Below are 15,735 nucleotides of genomic sequence, written 5' to 3'. Positions count from 1 at the left end.
ACTCAAAAGTCAGTCTACTTAGCCACAAAGTTATCCACCTCCCTAGGGGGCCTATCCTCATGGAAACTCAGATCTCTTACTTTACAGCATGGGTCTGGTCTGATGATGTCTGATTATCTTCTGGCTTTGACCTTCAGCCATATCTACCTCCTCTCCTACTCATGTCCAGACCATAGAGGAGCTTGCTGAGCTCATAAGGATGGAGTGTGCCTCAGCAGGGTGCCCTCCCCAAATGACCACAGGCATATGTCCTAATGGGGGCAATAAAAACTCTCTTTTGCCCCAGCACACCCTGGCTTTGGATACAGACCTCTGCCTGGCTCTTTGGGTCCACCTTGTCCTTCTCAATGACCAAGAAAATGCCTAGTACCTTGGCACTGCTTTTCCAGTTAATTTCTAACTAAGGAATCTCTTTATGCCAAAAGGTACAAAACTGAGGCCTTATATTTGCAGGCACAAGTTTGACCCCCAATGTCAATCATTTGGGGTGTTAGGAAAAAGAACAACAATGTGACATCCTAGGACAGGAAAGCACTGTGCCCAAAGGGGAAAACATTCCACCCTCAAGAAAACAATCTCAAGAAACAGAACCAGAGAATAATTGGAGGAGAGACTGCCAACCAGGGGCAGATGGATATATAGGAGGCAAACACTCGTCAACGGACTAATTCTATCTCTCTGGCTTCAGGTAAGGCTATCTACGGCTCTCTTCTCCTAGCCACTTCTCCCCACCTAGTTCTCTGCTGATTCCCTTTCTGTTTGGGAGAGAGGGGAAGTAAATGAAGAGACTGGACTCCGAGTCAGACGCAGATTGGGTCATTCCTCTGCTGACTGTTGGCTTCATTGTCTTCGGTTGGTCAATCTCCCTCTCTTTGAGGCTGTGCTTTTCTAGTAACAATGACTATTTATTTCTTCACTCATTCAACAAATATCAGCGAAATATCTACTATGTACCAGGCACTGGGGATAGAGTAGTGAACAATAATAGCATTTGCTATATGCCAGGCCCTGCTTTGATTAATCCCCATGATAAAATGCAGTCAGTTATCATCTGCCTCAGTGTTTTCAAAGTACAGGTCATGTGACCCATTAGTAGATCATGAAATCGTTTGTGGTTTATATCCAAAATTTTCTTTTAATTAAATGTTATCAACTATGTCAGCAAGCAATGCATTCAGTAGTTAAGAATTTTATAAAACTTGTAATTTGTGTATGTGTCTGTGCGCATGGGTACACCGTGAGTGTACCCATGCACACACACAGGCACCTACATCAGGTAATGGCAAAAGATATTTTCCTTTTAACAGACTGTGGTCACAAAAGCTTGGAAAATACAGTTCCAGAACACAAGTTCTTTGATCACAGGGACTTCAAACTGAGCCTGGCGCATCCTAGGCACTCAGTTTGTGAAAGCAATGATCCGTATTTCATAGATGAGGAAACAAATTCTTAGCAAACTGTAATCCTTGCCCACTGTTACATTGTTAGTGATTAGTAAAACAGGGATTTAGATGCTGGTGACAGGCTCCAGGTCCCACACATTTAACCACCATCTACTCCCCTGGTTTGCTGCTGTAAAAATGGAGGCAATAGTAATACCTATCTAGGATTATCTGACCAATTTAGTGAAATAATAAGCAACTGCTCTGGAAACACTAAAATCCACTTTGAAGGTTAGTCATATCTCAAGCAACTTTGCAATATATGGGCTGCATGAAGTTGGGGATCTTGCCTGTCCTATTCATGCTTTGCTTGGACTGTAGCTCCATTTGGCACTTGGTAGCTACTCCATAAATGTTTGTTGAATGGATAAATGGATCTGGGCAAGTTGTAAGTATCCCAGCAGGGGATCGGGAGTGGGATGGGAAAACCCAAAGCTGCCTCCAATAAGATGGTGAGTCCGGAACACATGACTCCACCTTGCCGCTTCCTGTTCCAAATGAGACTCAGTTCTTCCAGATGCACTGAGACTGGGAGAGCAGAGGCTAATATGTGGGTGGGAGTAAGGGTGGGGTCACAGATGGGAAAACCACCAAAGCTAGGGCCACAACACTGTACACTTTCTGTAGTTCATATAAATGGCATCTTCAGGAGTTGTACAGTACACGACCAAAGAACTCCTCCCAAAATACTGTGGGGAAGTAAGATCATCCCATCCATCTCTGTTCCACAAGACTCCAGGCATCACAGACAGAGAGGAAATCCCAAGGGGTCAACCTGTCTTTGCCTTTGGGCAGGTTCTCCTCAGACCAGAAGTAACTGTGAAGAGCAGAAAGAATGGGGCAACTTTCCTCCCTGACCTCAGTGTGGACGGTAGTCACGGTAACCTCTTGGTTCATCATAGCTTCATTCATTGACACCTCGGAAGCAAGTAAGTGGGGTGTATGTGTGTGTATGTGTGTGTGTCCAGGGAACAACAGAGGAGATCAACAGAGGAGGTCTGGCTCCCTCTCCTCTAATGTTTAGTATTTGATTTATTCTAAACCCATTTTTTACACTTTAATGTATATAGGACTCAGATGGGAATTTTGCTAAAATGCAGATTCTGATTCAGTAGGCCCTGTGTAGGGCCTGAGATTCTGCATTTCTGACAAGCTCTCAGGTGAAGCTGATGCTGTGGTCCTTGGATCACACACTGAGAGGCAAGAGTCTAGAACACCACTAAGGTCCCCTAGCACTTTACTGGAAGGGAAAGAACATATTCAACCCCACTGGAGATCTGAACACACCTAAATGGCTCCCAAACACCTCCCCCTGGATTTTTTTTTTTATTTTAAAGTTTTTATTTATTTGACAGAGAGAGCTCACAAGTAGGCAGAGAGGCAGGCAGAGAGAGAGGGGGAAGCAGGCTCCCCACTGAGCAGAGAGCCCGAAGCGGGGTTCGATCCCAGGACCCTGAGATATTGACCTGAGCTGAAGGCAGAGACTTAACCCACTGACCCACCCAGGCACCCCATCCCCCTGCACTCTTATGAGGTCATTCCACTGGGTCTTGCATTATCCTCATCTAGCTTTCAGCTTCTCCCTGGAGAAGGGAGCTGGGTGTCTCCCTGAGCTGGAGTACTTTGGGGCACAGTAAATGCCATTTCAGTGTCATGGTTAAGAGGTTAAGAGCATATACTCTGTGGTCCTGCTGCCTAGGTTTGTGTCCTGGCTCTGCTCCTTACCAACAAAGCAAGTGGCTTAAACCCTTGGAACCCCAGTTTGCTCATCTTTAAAATTAGGGTAAATACAAAAGCAATCCTACAGGGCCATTGGGGAAGATTCAAGGAGATAATGAGTGAAAAGCACAATCCCAATGTCTAGCATATAGTAAGTGCTTAATAAATGACAGCTCGTTATCTTCATTGTTTTTTACTGTCATGGAGGACATCACACAAAGTGTGACAGCCGCTTTCAGGGAGAGTAGGGGAAGTCTTCAGAAGGGAGGCAGAGAAGAACTGGGCAAAAGAAATGAAATGTTCAAAGGTGGGGAAGGGGCAACAGGGTTACCTAAATCTTACCAAGTGTCAAGAACTCTGTATTATTCCTCTGAATGTGGAAATGTAGATATTTTGAAAGAAGACACAGTTTGAAGCAATGCTTAACACAGAAGAATGCACAGTGGAATCATCGGGGGAGTTTTGTTTAGTCATTTTGGAGAGACTCAACCAGGGACCAAGTCTTAAAGAACACGGTACCCTGAGGGATGCAGGAGGACTCTGAGTGACCACTGGCCCCGCTGCCCCACTCTGAAGCTGGGCTCTTCTGTCCACAGGAAGCTGCTCTGAATGTCACAGCAATGCCACCTGCATGGAGGACGGGACTGTCACAACATGCTCCTGCCAGGTGGGTTTCACTGGCGACGGCCTTCTGTGCACAGACCTGGATGAATGTGTCATTCCTGGGGCCCACAACTGCTCCAAGGGCAGCAGCTGCGTTAACACACTGGGCTCCTACTTGTGCACCTGCGCTGCAGGTTTCCATCTGACGCCTGGGCTGGGGTGCACCGATGTGGATGAGTGCACCCAGCCAGGGCTCAGCCACTGCCACCCCCTAGCCACCTGCATCAATACCAAGGGCAATTACTCATGTGTCTGTCCTGCAGGCTACCTGGGGGACGGGCAGCACTGCGAGTGCTCCCCGGGCTCCTGTGGGCCGGGACTGGACTGTGTGCCCGAGGGTGACACGCTGGTGTGCGTGGACCCATGCCAGGAGCACCAAGTCCTAGATGAGTATTGGCGCAGCACAGAGTACGGGGAGGGTTACACCTGTGACCTGGGCCTGAGCGGCTGGTACCGCTTCATGGGGCCGGGTGGTGTGCGCCTGGCAGAGACCTGCGTGCCGGTCCTGCACTGCAACACGGCCGCGACCATGTGGCTCAACGGCACGCACCCGTCCAGTGATGAGGGCATAGTGAACCGCAAAGCCTGCGCGCACTGGAGTGGTCACTGCTGCCTGTGGGACGCGCCAGTCCAAGTGAAGGCCTGTGCTGGTGGCTACTATGTCTACAACCTGACCGCGCCCCCCGAGTGCTATCTGGCCTATTGCACAGGTGAGTGGGCGCCCCGTCCCCACACTCCAGACCTGGGTGGGCACCACAAGAGACCAGGGAGCATCCCTGTTGACCATCTTTGTCTATGATCCCGTAGACGCCAGCTCCGTGATGGGGACATGTGAGGAGTGCAGTGCAGAGGAGGACTGCAAATCGGATGATGGCACATGGAGCTGCCAGTGCAAACAGGACTTCAACATCACTGGTGAGGCCAGTGGGAGGAGGGCACCGTGTTGAAAATGTCAGCAACCGGGGGAGGAACATATTCCTATATGTGAGTTGGGGACATGTGAAGATGATGCAGGGCTGCATATTATCCTATCCAAGTAAAAAGTGGGTCCAGTTATATCTGTTAAAACCAGGAGACCCCAAAGCTCCCAGAGCTTCAGGGACCTCCTTACCCCCAGCTTCTTCCTGAGGCTCCCACACTACAGCACAGGTGGCTGCCACTTGTTGGCCAGAGGTTGCCCAAGCCCTATTTCTACAGCTCAAGAACACAGGACTGGTGACCAGCCTGCAGTTTCAAGGGCTGGGCCCTCCACTGACCAGCAGATGATCTTGAGCAGGGCTCTGTGGGTTTCCAAGCCTCAGTTTCCCCATACATACAATGATTGAAGCAGGCTAATATCTCCCAAACTTCAGTCATGATTTTAGTCACATCCAAGTACTAATTTTACAATTTTGTTTTTTCCAAGTACTACTTAGACTGTGATTTTTATTATTAACTTGTTCTTCTTTAAACTGGTTAAATCCTTCTTTTAAATAAACGGGACATTTATGGTCACTGCTGTGTCTGTGGCAAGTAACACTTACCTTAGATAGAAGGTAACAGTAAAAATGAATACAGGGAGAGAAAATCATTAAATCCCAGCAGCTGTGTAATACTTCAATTTTTAAAAAGTTAAAAAAAAAAAAATCCAGCTGGATGTCATTGTGTGCCCCAAACACCGAGCCTGATGTCTGCACTCTGTTGTTTTAAAAGGGAAATTAGCAGTGTATAGCATTAAAAACATTAGTAGCTAGTGTGGATTATACAAAAAGGATGGAAAGATATTGAGATTAATGTGTTTGTTGTTTTGTTTAATTTTACTGAGACTCAGTGTATTTAATGTTGGGGGGTGAACGACCAGAATACTGTTTTTTGTACACAGTCCCATACTTAGGGTAATATGGAGCTGATAGTTGGCCAATTGAATCCATCCAGTGATGCTTGGAATCCAATCTTTTGTCTCCGTCCCTCTGAGAGAGAAGACCACAACAAGATGAGATGGGGGCTAGTCTGAGTGCCCCCAGCTGACGGCCAGCCCGACCAGCTGGGCCTGGGCCCCGGGGATGTGCTGGACCCTGAATTGTGGTTCCAAGTTTCCAATCCTGCTTTCCCTGCCCATTTCAGATCTCTCCCACTTGGAGCGCAGGCTGGAGTGTGGAGCCAATGACATCAAGGTGTCCCTGAGCAAGTGCCAGCTGAAGAGCCTGGGCTTTGAGCAGGTTTTCATGTCCCTGAGTGACAGCCAATGCTCAGGCTTCAGTGAGAGGAGTGACCGGGACTGGATAACTGTGGTGACCCCAGCCAGGGATGGACCCTGTGGGACGGTGATGATGGTATGTCCTGGCCAACATGGGACAGGGTCAGAGCATTGCCTGGTTCAAGCCCCAGGTTTACCATTTCCTAGTCATATGAGCCCAGTTGTGCCTCAGTTTCCTCAACTATAAAATGGAATAATGATACTAGTACTTACTTCACAGGGTTAAGAGAATTAAAGGAGTTAAGGTGTGTGAAATGATTAGGACGGTGATTGGCACAGTATAAGTGCTTAATAAATTTAAGTTTCAATAAAGAGAATGATCCATGATGATAGTTCCCGATTTTACAGATGGGAACAGCAGGGCCTAGACTGGGCAGTGTGTCTTCTTAGCCAGCAGGTATCAGCACTGGGCTCAAAAGCAGGTCTGTCTGTCATGAATTGTCCTTGAAGGCAAGGTCTGCATCACTAGTGTTGAGAGAACTAGGACCTCTCCTCCAGAAAAGTCCTCAAAAGGGACCTGGAGCTCCATGTTTGAGTGGAACACTGCTTCTCCAATCCCCTCATCCCCCAGAAAGAAAAGGAAAGAAGACAAAAAAAAAAGGAAGAAAGCAATTGTTATTTGCTTAGCACAGCGTCTGAAATTCCAGCATTAGTAATGAGTATGGACGTGGTTTTAAGTCTTTTTAGTGTTTGAGAGGAGACATGATCTAATTTGAAGAGCCCAGGCTTATTAGATTCCACATACTGTGAACAAGTTACTCAAGAGTTACTGTTTGTGAACCCCCATCTCCTCATCATGAGGCAGGAAGATAGCTGCCCTCCTCTTAGGGTCATGAAGGAACTAATGCAGTCATGCAGGAGGAATGTTTAGCTCAGGGCCTAGTTCATATATGGCTGCTGTCCCAACTTTTGATTATAATAGCTGGGAGTGCAACTCACAGGTGGCCAGAGAAACTGCTTTGGTTTTGAGTCCTACTCAGATTCTCATGCCCTTCTCTCCCACTCCCACCCCCCAATACAGAGGAACGAAACCCATGCCACATACAGCAACACCCTCTACCTGGCAGATGACATCATCATTCGTGACCGCAACATCAAAGTCAACTTTGCATGTTCCTACCCCCTGGACATGAAAGTCAGCTTGAAGACCTCCCTGCAGCCAATGGTCAGGTATGGCCAGAGAGGGTCCCCAGTGCCCCTGGCCATCTCTACCCCCACGACTACTTAACCACCAGTTCCTCAGCTTCCCTGTTAACTGCCAGCCATAAGTTGCTGGGTGGGGGGACTAGGAGGCAGTATTTCCAATGGAGGAGCCCAGTGTGGAAGGAAGGACCCCAGAATCAAATCCAGGCTCTGTCACATACTAACCAGATGTGTTTTTTTCCAGCTCTGGAAATTGATAGCCCCACTCTGGCTGTCCGTCTTCTCACCTGTGAAATGGACCTAAAAATACTCGTACTGCCTTTCTTAGAAGCACAACAGTGCTTGGCATATGTGAATTAACTATGAGGGTCTCTGGCTTATCAGAGGGGCGGCGTGGTTGGATCAGATGGAAGGAGGGAGGACTCTAGGTCCAGACCTGCTATTTATATGAGAAATAATTCATATGTCACGTTTGAACCTTAGTTTCCTTTCTTCTCTATAAATGGGAATTTGATTAAAGAAGGGTTTATAAATTATGCCTCTTAGAGTCTGAGGGTCTTTAAGGAAGTATGTATGGGGATGCCTGCACAGTGAACCAAAGAAGTTCCATCCATATTGGGTGTCACATGAGATTTATTTAAAAAAAAAATAAAAGGATCCTGTTGCTAAATAATATTGAAAATCTCTGAGTAGGGAGAATCACAGGCCAATGATGCTAATGTTGGAAAAATTATAGTTGTAACTATAACAAGCATTTATCAAGAGCTCATTATATATCAGACATTGTGTTAAGTGCTCTATAGGAAACATCTCACTGAAATCTTAAAGTACCTTAAGAGGTGTAAGTATTTACTACTATTATTATTATTACTCCCATTATACAGATGTAGAAATTGAGGTTCAGAGAAGACTGAGTAACCTGTCCAAAGTTAAGAGTCTAATAAGTGGCAGAGCTGGAATTCAAACCCAGGCCATCATGCTTAGAGCCCCCACTCTACCATGACCTTCATTATGAAACTCATCCATGACTTCATGTTCTTTGGGCCAACCAGACTTGGGGAAAGAAGGCTGCTTGTTGTCTGCCTGTGGGTGGAGCATCATCTGGCCAAGCAATGCCCTGGAGCAATGTGGCCAGGTCTCAGGCCTGAGAGACTTCAGGGAGCAACATACCTATATGGAGATGTCTTTTGATTTGAGCTGGAAATCTTGTCCTAGTCCAAATCTGAGTCCAAACCAATAACCAAGTTCTCACCTGCAATATGGACTTCTGTATTACTGAGCTTTTATCATGTGCCTTATTTCCTAGTGAATCAGTCTTAGTGTCCTTTATTGGCTCATCCTGTGAAGTCTCATCAGTGTAGCTGTTTTCAATGTGGTTAAAAACAACCCATTTACAAAACCCCCACCTTCTGCTATAGGTAGAGCCAGAACTCTGACCTAGGCGGTAGGACTCATAGCCATCCCTTTTAATTGTTCCAGGGTGAGACCAAAGAAGGAATGTAGGTGACTCCCTTGAGAATTTCTTTACTGGACTCCTTGAAGGCAAGGGCCAACCAAGGGGTGTGGTGTGTGGACATGTTACAAAAAATGTGGTCTATGGATCAGCAGCATCAGCATCACACGGGAACTTGTTAAAGATGCAGAATCTTGAGCTCTATTTGAACCTACCAAACCAGAACCTGCATTTCAACAAGATCCCGAGGTGACTCACCATGTCTGCTCATCACAGTGGGCAGCCATTGCAGTGGTTGGTGGGTTCTAGTCCTCCTGCTAGATAAACACGCACAGAGCTGCGAGGGACCGCCTGGGACCACAGAACAGAAAGGGTGGCTCGTCTGTTGCTGTTCTCAGCTCTGGTTTTCTCACCAGCCCCTCTCCCCTGGCAGCGTTCTGAACATCAGCGTGGGTGGGACAGGCATGTTCACCGTGCGGATGGCACTCTTCCAGAGCCCCACCTACACACAGCCCTACCAAGGCTCGTCTGTGACCCTGGCCACAGAGGCCTTTCTCTACGTGGGCACCGTGCTGGATGGGGGTGACCTGTCCCGGTTTGCACTGCTGATGACCAACTGCTATGCCACACCCAGCAGCAACGCCACGGACCCCTTGAAATACTTCATCATCCAGGATAGGTAAGGCCCATGGGTGGAATTCTGGGGCAGAAGGGGGCAGCCTTTGGATTTGGATTCGGGAGAAAGTACATCTTCATATTCATTCACCTCTAGCTGAAATATGGCATCACCAGCCATTATGAACACAGGCAACAAACCATAGAAGTATTAGCAGGACACGTGAAAATATTTATACATGTCAGTACTTTTTAGTTACTAGAGTATTAGACTTTCTACTAGAAATTATTTAATGTATTATCAAATATATATCTTTGTAAATATATGTATTTATATAGAATAGATTATATAAATATATAATGCATATATCAAATGCTCTAATATCTTGAGAACTATGCTTCAGCTGAACTGGTTTCCTTTATAATCTTAGGTACATTACTTTATGAATTTAAAACATTATTTTTGAAGAGGGAGGCACAGGCTTCACCAGAAGGCTGCAGGTGTCCAGGGCTCAAGAAAAGATTAAGAAACCTGACTGGAAGGTGCACCCACCCAGGGTAGGGGGCAAGCTGGCACTTGGCTGGGAGGACTGAGCTAGAGACACAGGGCCAGTTGTAAAAGGGAGGACACAGGTGTGCTACTTTTCACTCCAGCAGCACTGGAGAACCGTGGACCACACTGAGAGGAAGTAATTCACATTATCATTCAAATCAGAATAGAAATCTTTTGAAAGCTTACTGTGTGCCTGGATCTGTGGACAGCACAGTGAATAGAAAGGACAAAACTCTCTGCCCTCATACGGCTGATATTCTAAGGCGGGGGGGACCAATAATTAAACAAGAAGAAATGTGTAGCATGTCAGTGGTAAGGGCGCTATAGGAAAAACCCAAGGCAGGGAAAGGGAAGGGGCATATGCTATATAATAGCATAGTCAGAAAAAGCATCCCCAAAAGGCAGTGACCTATTCCTGTTTCGGTTCTTAGAATCTGCCTGGTTACATCAAGGGAAAAGTATCAGTTGGGTGCTCCTTTGACATATATATCTGTTATTGCTAATCCCCTCTGCAACAGAAAGAAGTCTACTTTAGGGCCTTCCGCTGTGACAGGAGCTAACTAAAATTTAATAGCACTGTTTTACTTTGTATTTATCCATAAATGGTCATGTTGTGCTTATGGCAAGTGATGCTGGTTTGCTATTTGTGGTTAGGATCTAAAGATTCTTCTAAAAAATAGATGTGTTCTCCAATAAAAATGTAAATATATTTAATGCACAAAGCAAGTAAATGATAATAATACAGATGCTGGGAAACAAAGAAAAATATACACAAAGGTGGTTTCTAGGTAAGACCAAAAAAGCAAATTTGGAAAGGGGCATTGATGGAGATTAGAGCATCATGGAGATTTGGGTCCACATCTTGGCTTTGCTATTTCTTAATCTGGAGACACAATTCATCTCATCTCTCCAAATATTCATGTCCTCATATGTGAAATGGGCATAAATACCTACTGTGCAGGGACTGGTAAACTTTTTTTTTTTTACCTGAGTAAAAACACTGAGTATGTTCATCGTGGGACACTTAGAAAGTTTTGAAAAGGAAGCAGGAAGACTGCCTGGGTGTGCCTGTGTTTTTGTCTGGGTGTGGGAGCTGGGTTAGGAAGCACTAGTCCAGGAAGAGTAGCAAACATCTCAGGACATATAAGGAAGAGGCGACTGGGGAGACAGCGAGGGGCAGGAGGGGAAACTTGGATGCCCTGCTTAGGTTGCGTGCATGGAGCCTTCAGGGGGTGGGTCCCCTGAACCTCAGGGCTTTCGTTGTGCCAAGTGGAGTCTGCATTTTTACAAAAAGATCTGAATGGCTTGCACAAAGCAGGGAGTTCCCTTCTCAGTTCTTCCTCTGTGTAGTGAGCACTCAGCCCCTCTCCTAAATCAATTTTGAGCAAATCATGTAAAATAGCAGAGAAAATGCCCAGTTTGCCTGCCCTTGTATCCTGATCCAGCCCAGCACACACATGATCTCTGCATGTGCAATTTTGAGTTTTGGTGCAACTGTGTTGATTGTGCAATTGTACAGATAGGCATACGTGCATAAACACACATAAACACATACACACACTCTCCCTTTTGGTCACTGCCCCTCAGGACTTATAAGTGCCACTGTTATCATTAGAACTGGGCACACAGGAGATAGCCAACAAATGGTAGGTAATGATCCTGAATCTCATTTCTTGGGAAATCAGAGGTGCTGACTTTATAGCATAGTTTCAACCCTGTGCTGATGACATTTTATTTCAGCATTATATATTTTATATATACACATTATAGATAGATAGCATCTACTATGTGTCCTATACTGCAGTATGCTCTTGGAAAGGTTAACTCATTTAATCTTCCCAGCTATCTTATGATATGGGTTACAAATAGTATTTCCTGTGTACAGATGGGGAAAGTGAGGCACAGAGAGATTAAGTTGCTCAAGGACACATAGCTAATAGGTGGTGGAGTGAGATTTGAACCCAGGAAGTTTGGCCCCAGAGTGCTTGCTTAACTAACCAGGTTATATGACTTAACCCTCCCAGATGTCCACGCACTAAGGACTCAACCATCCAAGTGGTGGAGAATGGGGAGTCCCCTCAGGGCCGATTTTCTGTCCAGATGTTCCGTTTTGCTGGGAACTACGACCTGGTCTACCTGCACTGTGAAGTGTATCTCTGTGACACCTTTACTGAAAAATGCAAACCTGTGAGTTGACTTTCCTCTGCCTGCCTGCCATGATCTTCCCCCTCACCTGTCTTCCATAACCAAAGACATTTGGCCACAAGGTCTAAAAGAAAACAAACATTACTGTTGTGTTTCTCTTTTATTTAGTCCAGGAACAGAATGTGCAGTAAGATGGGGTGGGCAGAGCCAGGTAGGAGACCTAAGCCATTGGGAAATCAGGTGGGATCAGCACAGTGTGACAGGCTGGTAAATGCTCTGGACTGTCTACAAGCCTGTGTTCTCATAATAGAAGCTGACAGTTTAAAGTACCAGGTGCACCTTATCTGTGTTAACTTTCTAATTCTTGGCAGTAACTAAAGGGGAGACATTTTATTAGTTCCCTTTTTTATATGAGGAGAGCAGTTCAGAGAACTTAAGTGACTTTCTTAAGATCAAACACCTAATGAATGGTAGAGGTGGGGCATGAGCCCAGGTATACAGATCTCCTGACAACCTCCTCGACCATCCTCAAGCCCCAGCCTGATGCAGGAGGAGACCCCTGTAAGGAGTGCAGCCCACTCCCCATGGTAGGACCACATTCAGTCTCCCTCATGGAAGGGATTCTTTGTTACCCTCTTCCTGCAGACCTGCTCCAGGACCAGATTCCGCAGTGGGGGCATCATAGACCAAACCCACGTCCTGAACCTGGGTCCCATCACACGGAAAAGTAAGAGAGCCACTCCCTCCCCCAGGTTTCTGGTGGGAAATATTCTCTGGAGATAAGAAGGGATGACAGAACCAGGCACATGGATCTTACTGGGTTCTGAAGAACCAGAGCAAGTAGATTCTGTGGGGGCAAAGTGGACTACAAGCTGCCTGCCTTTTACCAGTTCCTAGTCATTCATTCATTCTATTGCACAAATTTGTTCTTGTACCTCCTGTATACTAGGTCCTGTGCTAGCAGGTGGGAGTCTTGTGGTGAGCAAAAACAGATACAGACCTCGTTCACATGTAGCTTATAGACCAGTGGAGCAGTCATTATTCAGACTGAGGAAGGATTAACCAAGAGGGGTCAGGGAAAGTGGGTGAGGAAAAGAGAACCCCAGACAGAGGGTACAGCATAGGCAAAGGGCCTGTGGTGGTAGAGGTGAGGGGGTGGGTAACCCAGCCTGCTAGAGGAACTGAGAAAAGGCCAGGCAGGCTGTAAAGAGGAAGAGGTTGGTATGGGATGAGCAGCTGCAGGTGGGCCCAGACCATGTGGGAATTTATCATTGTTGCTAAGATTTGGGGCCTTTCTCCTAAAAGTAGTGGGGAACTCCTGAAATGTCCAAGACAGAGAAGTGACATGATCTGATCCAGATTCAGAAAGACCACTCTAGCTGCCAACAGGAGAGCAAACTGAAGGGATATCTCTCAGGCTTCTTGCCATCTGCATGCTTTCTCCTTGCACTGATCCTTTCTTTCCCTTTACAGATGTCCAGGCAGTAGTCTCAACGGCTGCTTCTAGCAGCCTGGGTAAGTTCAGATCCTCATTTCAGGAGGACCTGCATTAGAACCTTCCTCAGGGGCTTTTATATGTGGGCCCAGGATGTGCTGGAGTGCCTGGCCTGCTTGGCCTGAGCTCTGAAGAGATGACTGCATCTGTAGAAATGCCTGGTCCTGGGGTCGTACATATAGGCACATATACCTGTGCTGTCCCACAGTAGTGCATATGTGCACACAGACAGGCGTACAAAGACAGGTGTGGACAGACAGGCACACCAGAATGTACATTACGCAGAAATGTCTGTGCGCACACACACACACACATGCACCATGTCACATGCATATGTTCATATCTGCACACACAGAGGCATAGATAGCTGGAGTTGCGTGCATGCATATTTGCAAAGGCAGACATACGCATACTTCTACAAACTTATACCCAATAGACATGCACACACTAGAGCTGTACCTTGGGCACTTCCTGAAGCTTTGTGACTCATCTCTAACACTTTTTTTAGGATTCACTCAATAGGTGACAATTAGGTGTTGAGTGCTACTACATGCCAAGGACCATGCTTAGTTCCGGGATGAACACACTAGACAAACAAGAAGCTCTGTTTCTCTGCCTCTCTGACCACAAAGGCCAGGGAGAGCTGGCACTTCATGGCCTTTGATTTTCACAGACACTGACTTGTCTGAAAATCTGGATGAAAAGTGAATTCATGTAAGTGTTGCCCTTCTTGGCTCCTGGCATCTACATCTGAAGGAGTTGTTACACCAACCTAGTGTTTTACCTGAGCTAGGCCAACCCTTCAGCAGTGAGCTTGGAGTTGAAGATTCAAGATGTTCTTAAGAGGCTCATCCTCTGTGAATATCCCAAAGTCACCAAGGATGGCTGAGTAGGTTGGGCACTGCACATGAGTGTCCTTTTGAGGGGCTACCAATCCTAGTGTCAGAGGAAAGGCTGTTTTCTTCAATCTGGTCCACTTGGGAGGGCACTTTTTTTTCTTTTTCTACCCCGAGTAGAACCTTTTTCTAATTGGTTTTCAGGGCAGATAAAGAAAAGGTTGCCTTTTCTAACTGATCAGCCCAGAGAGGGTGTCCTTTCCTAACTGGTCAGTCTAAAGGTGGCATCTTATGTTAGTTTTGTACAAAGGTACATCAGTGCTACCAGCAGCCCTGTAATTGTTTTCTTTGCAGGGTTCCTGAAGGTCTGGCTGCCTCTGCTTCTGTGGGCCACCTTAACCCTGATGTTTCAGTGACTGGCAGCTGGAAACCCTGTGCTCTGTGGCTTCATTTCCTGCCGGCTGGGGATGATGCAGCTTAGTCCTCCAGCCACAGAAAAGGGAGCTCACACTTCAGTCAATCTTGCTCCTCTTCCCCCCCAGCCCACCCACTTTAATCTTCACTGTTGCAAAATATTCTCTATTTTCAAATTCTGCCTTCTCTCAAAATGGGACTTGTGACGTGTCCGCACATAAGGTCCCATGTCTCTTTGAAGAGTATGGCAAAATAATAATAATTTTAAAAGCTCAGTCTTTGAAGTCATTCATTCATTCAACAAGGATTTATTGAGCACCGTGTATATGTAAGAACTAATCAGAGAGCTGAGGACCCTGTGGTGAAAAAAACCAGACTGCATCCCTGCACTCATGGTGCTCACACCCTGGTTGGAGAGACTGGCTTCAACTGGTTCTGCTGTACAACCTCAGATAAAATACACAATGTCTCTGAGCTTCGTCCATCCATTCTTTCATTCATTTTTCCATGCATCCATTTACTCAGAAATATTTGCTGAGCACCTCCTATGTGCCAGCCCTGTCCTAGCTGCTGGGGATACAGCAGGGAATGAGCCACACACCATCCCTCCCCTCCTGGAGCATACAGTCTGGCAGGAAAAGGAGAACTTGAATGGTGATTACAAGTGTGGCAGGCATGAGAGAAATGGCAGAAATGGAAAGTGTAACTGGGGGCTGCTGCCACTGTATAATAGGGATAAAAATGATGCTTTCACAGGGTCCATTCAGCTTTGCAGAAACATTTAGGTGAGCATCCAGTATGTTCTAGGTGCTCACCCAAGGTACTGGGGACACAGGAGTAAGTTAGAGAGACATAGTCCCTATCTTCAGAAGTCTCAGAGTATTTAGAGGTGATGTATGACCTGTCCCAGGGACTTCCTCCCTCCATTGCACTTGTCCCTCTCCATCCAGAAGATGTAGGCCTGCGTGCACAGCCACAACAGCAGTAGCAGTGGAAAGCAGACCCACGACCTCTATTGCGC

At 46.4% G+C, this 15,735-nt stretch overlaps 1 protein-coding gene across 2 annotated transcripts; it reads left to right on the top strand.

Annotated features, from left to right (window-relative positions):
• Positions 1 to 486: 486 nt before the first annotated feature.
• Positions 487 to 14,989, top strand: UMOD (uromodulin). 2 transcript variants are annotated; one of them, XM_047714370.1, is made up of 11 exons: positions 487 to 688; positions 2,238 to 2,371; positions 3,758 to 4,534; positions 4,632 to 4,739; positions 5,928 to 6,136; positions 7,082 to 7,230; positions 9,090 to 9,335; positions 11,849 to 12,011; positions 12,615 to 12,696; positions 13,443 to 13,484; positions 14,655 to 14,989. In XM_047714370.1, the coding sequence occupies exons 2-11, from the start codon at positions 2,278 to 2,280 to the stop codon at positions 14,714 to 14,716; spliced, it is 1,932 nt and encodes a 643-aa protein (XP_047570326.1). In that variant the 5' UTR covers positions 487 to 688; positions 2,238 to 2,277; the 3' UTR covers positions 14,717 to 14,989. The 2 variants fall into 2 exon arrangements, with proteins under 2 accessions (XP_047570326.1, XP_047570325.1); XM_047714369.1 differs by lacking the exon at positions 487 to 688 and having other exon boundaries at positions 2,119 to 2,371.
• Positions 14,990 to 15,735: the final 746 nt, after the last annotated feature.

The sequence above is a fragment of the Lutra lutra genome, chromosome 18, assembly GCF_902655055.1.
Source record: "Lutra lutra chromosome 18, mLutLut1.2, whole genome shotgun sequence".
NCBI lineage: Eukaryota > Metazoa > Chordata > Mammalia > Carnivora > Mustelidae > Lutra > Lutra lutra.
This window is presented reverse-complemented; position numbering and strand designations above follow the sequence as displayed.

Bases quoted from the DNA above. Each gene is read 5' to 3' on its own strand.
- UMOD (XM_047714370.1), top strand. From the start codon at position 2,278: ATGGGGCAACTTTCCTCCCTGACCTCAGTGTGGACGGTAGTCACGGTA. The intron at 12,012-12,614 runs GTGAGTTGACTT...CTCTTCCTGCAG, and splicing joins TTACTGAAAAATGCAAACCT to ACCTGCTCCAGGACCAGATT. The intron at 12,697-13,442 runs GTAAGAGAGCCA...TTCCCTTTACAG, and splicing joins GGGTCCCATCACACGGAAAA to ATGTCCAGGCAGTAGTCTCA.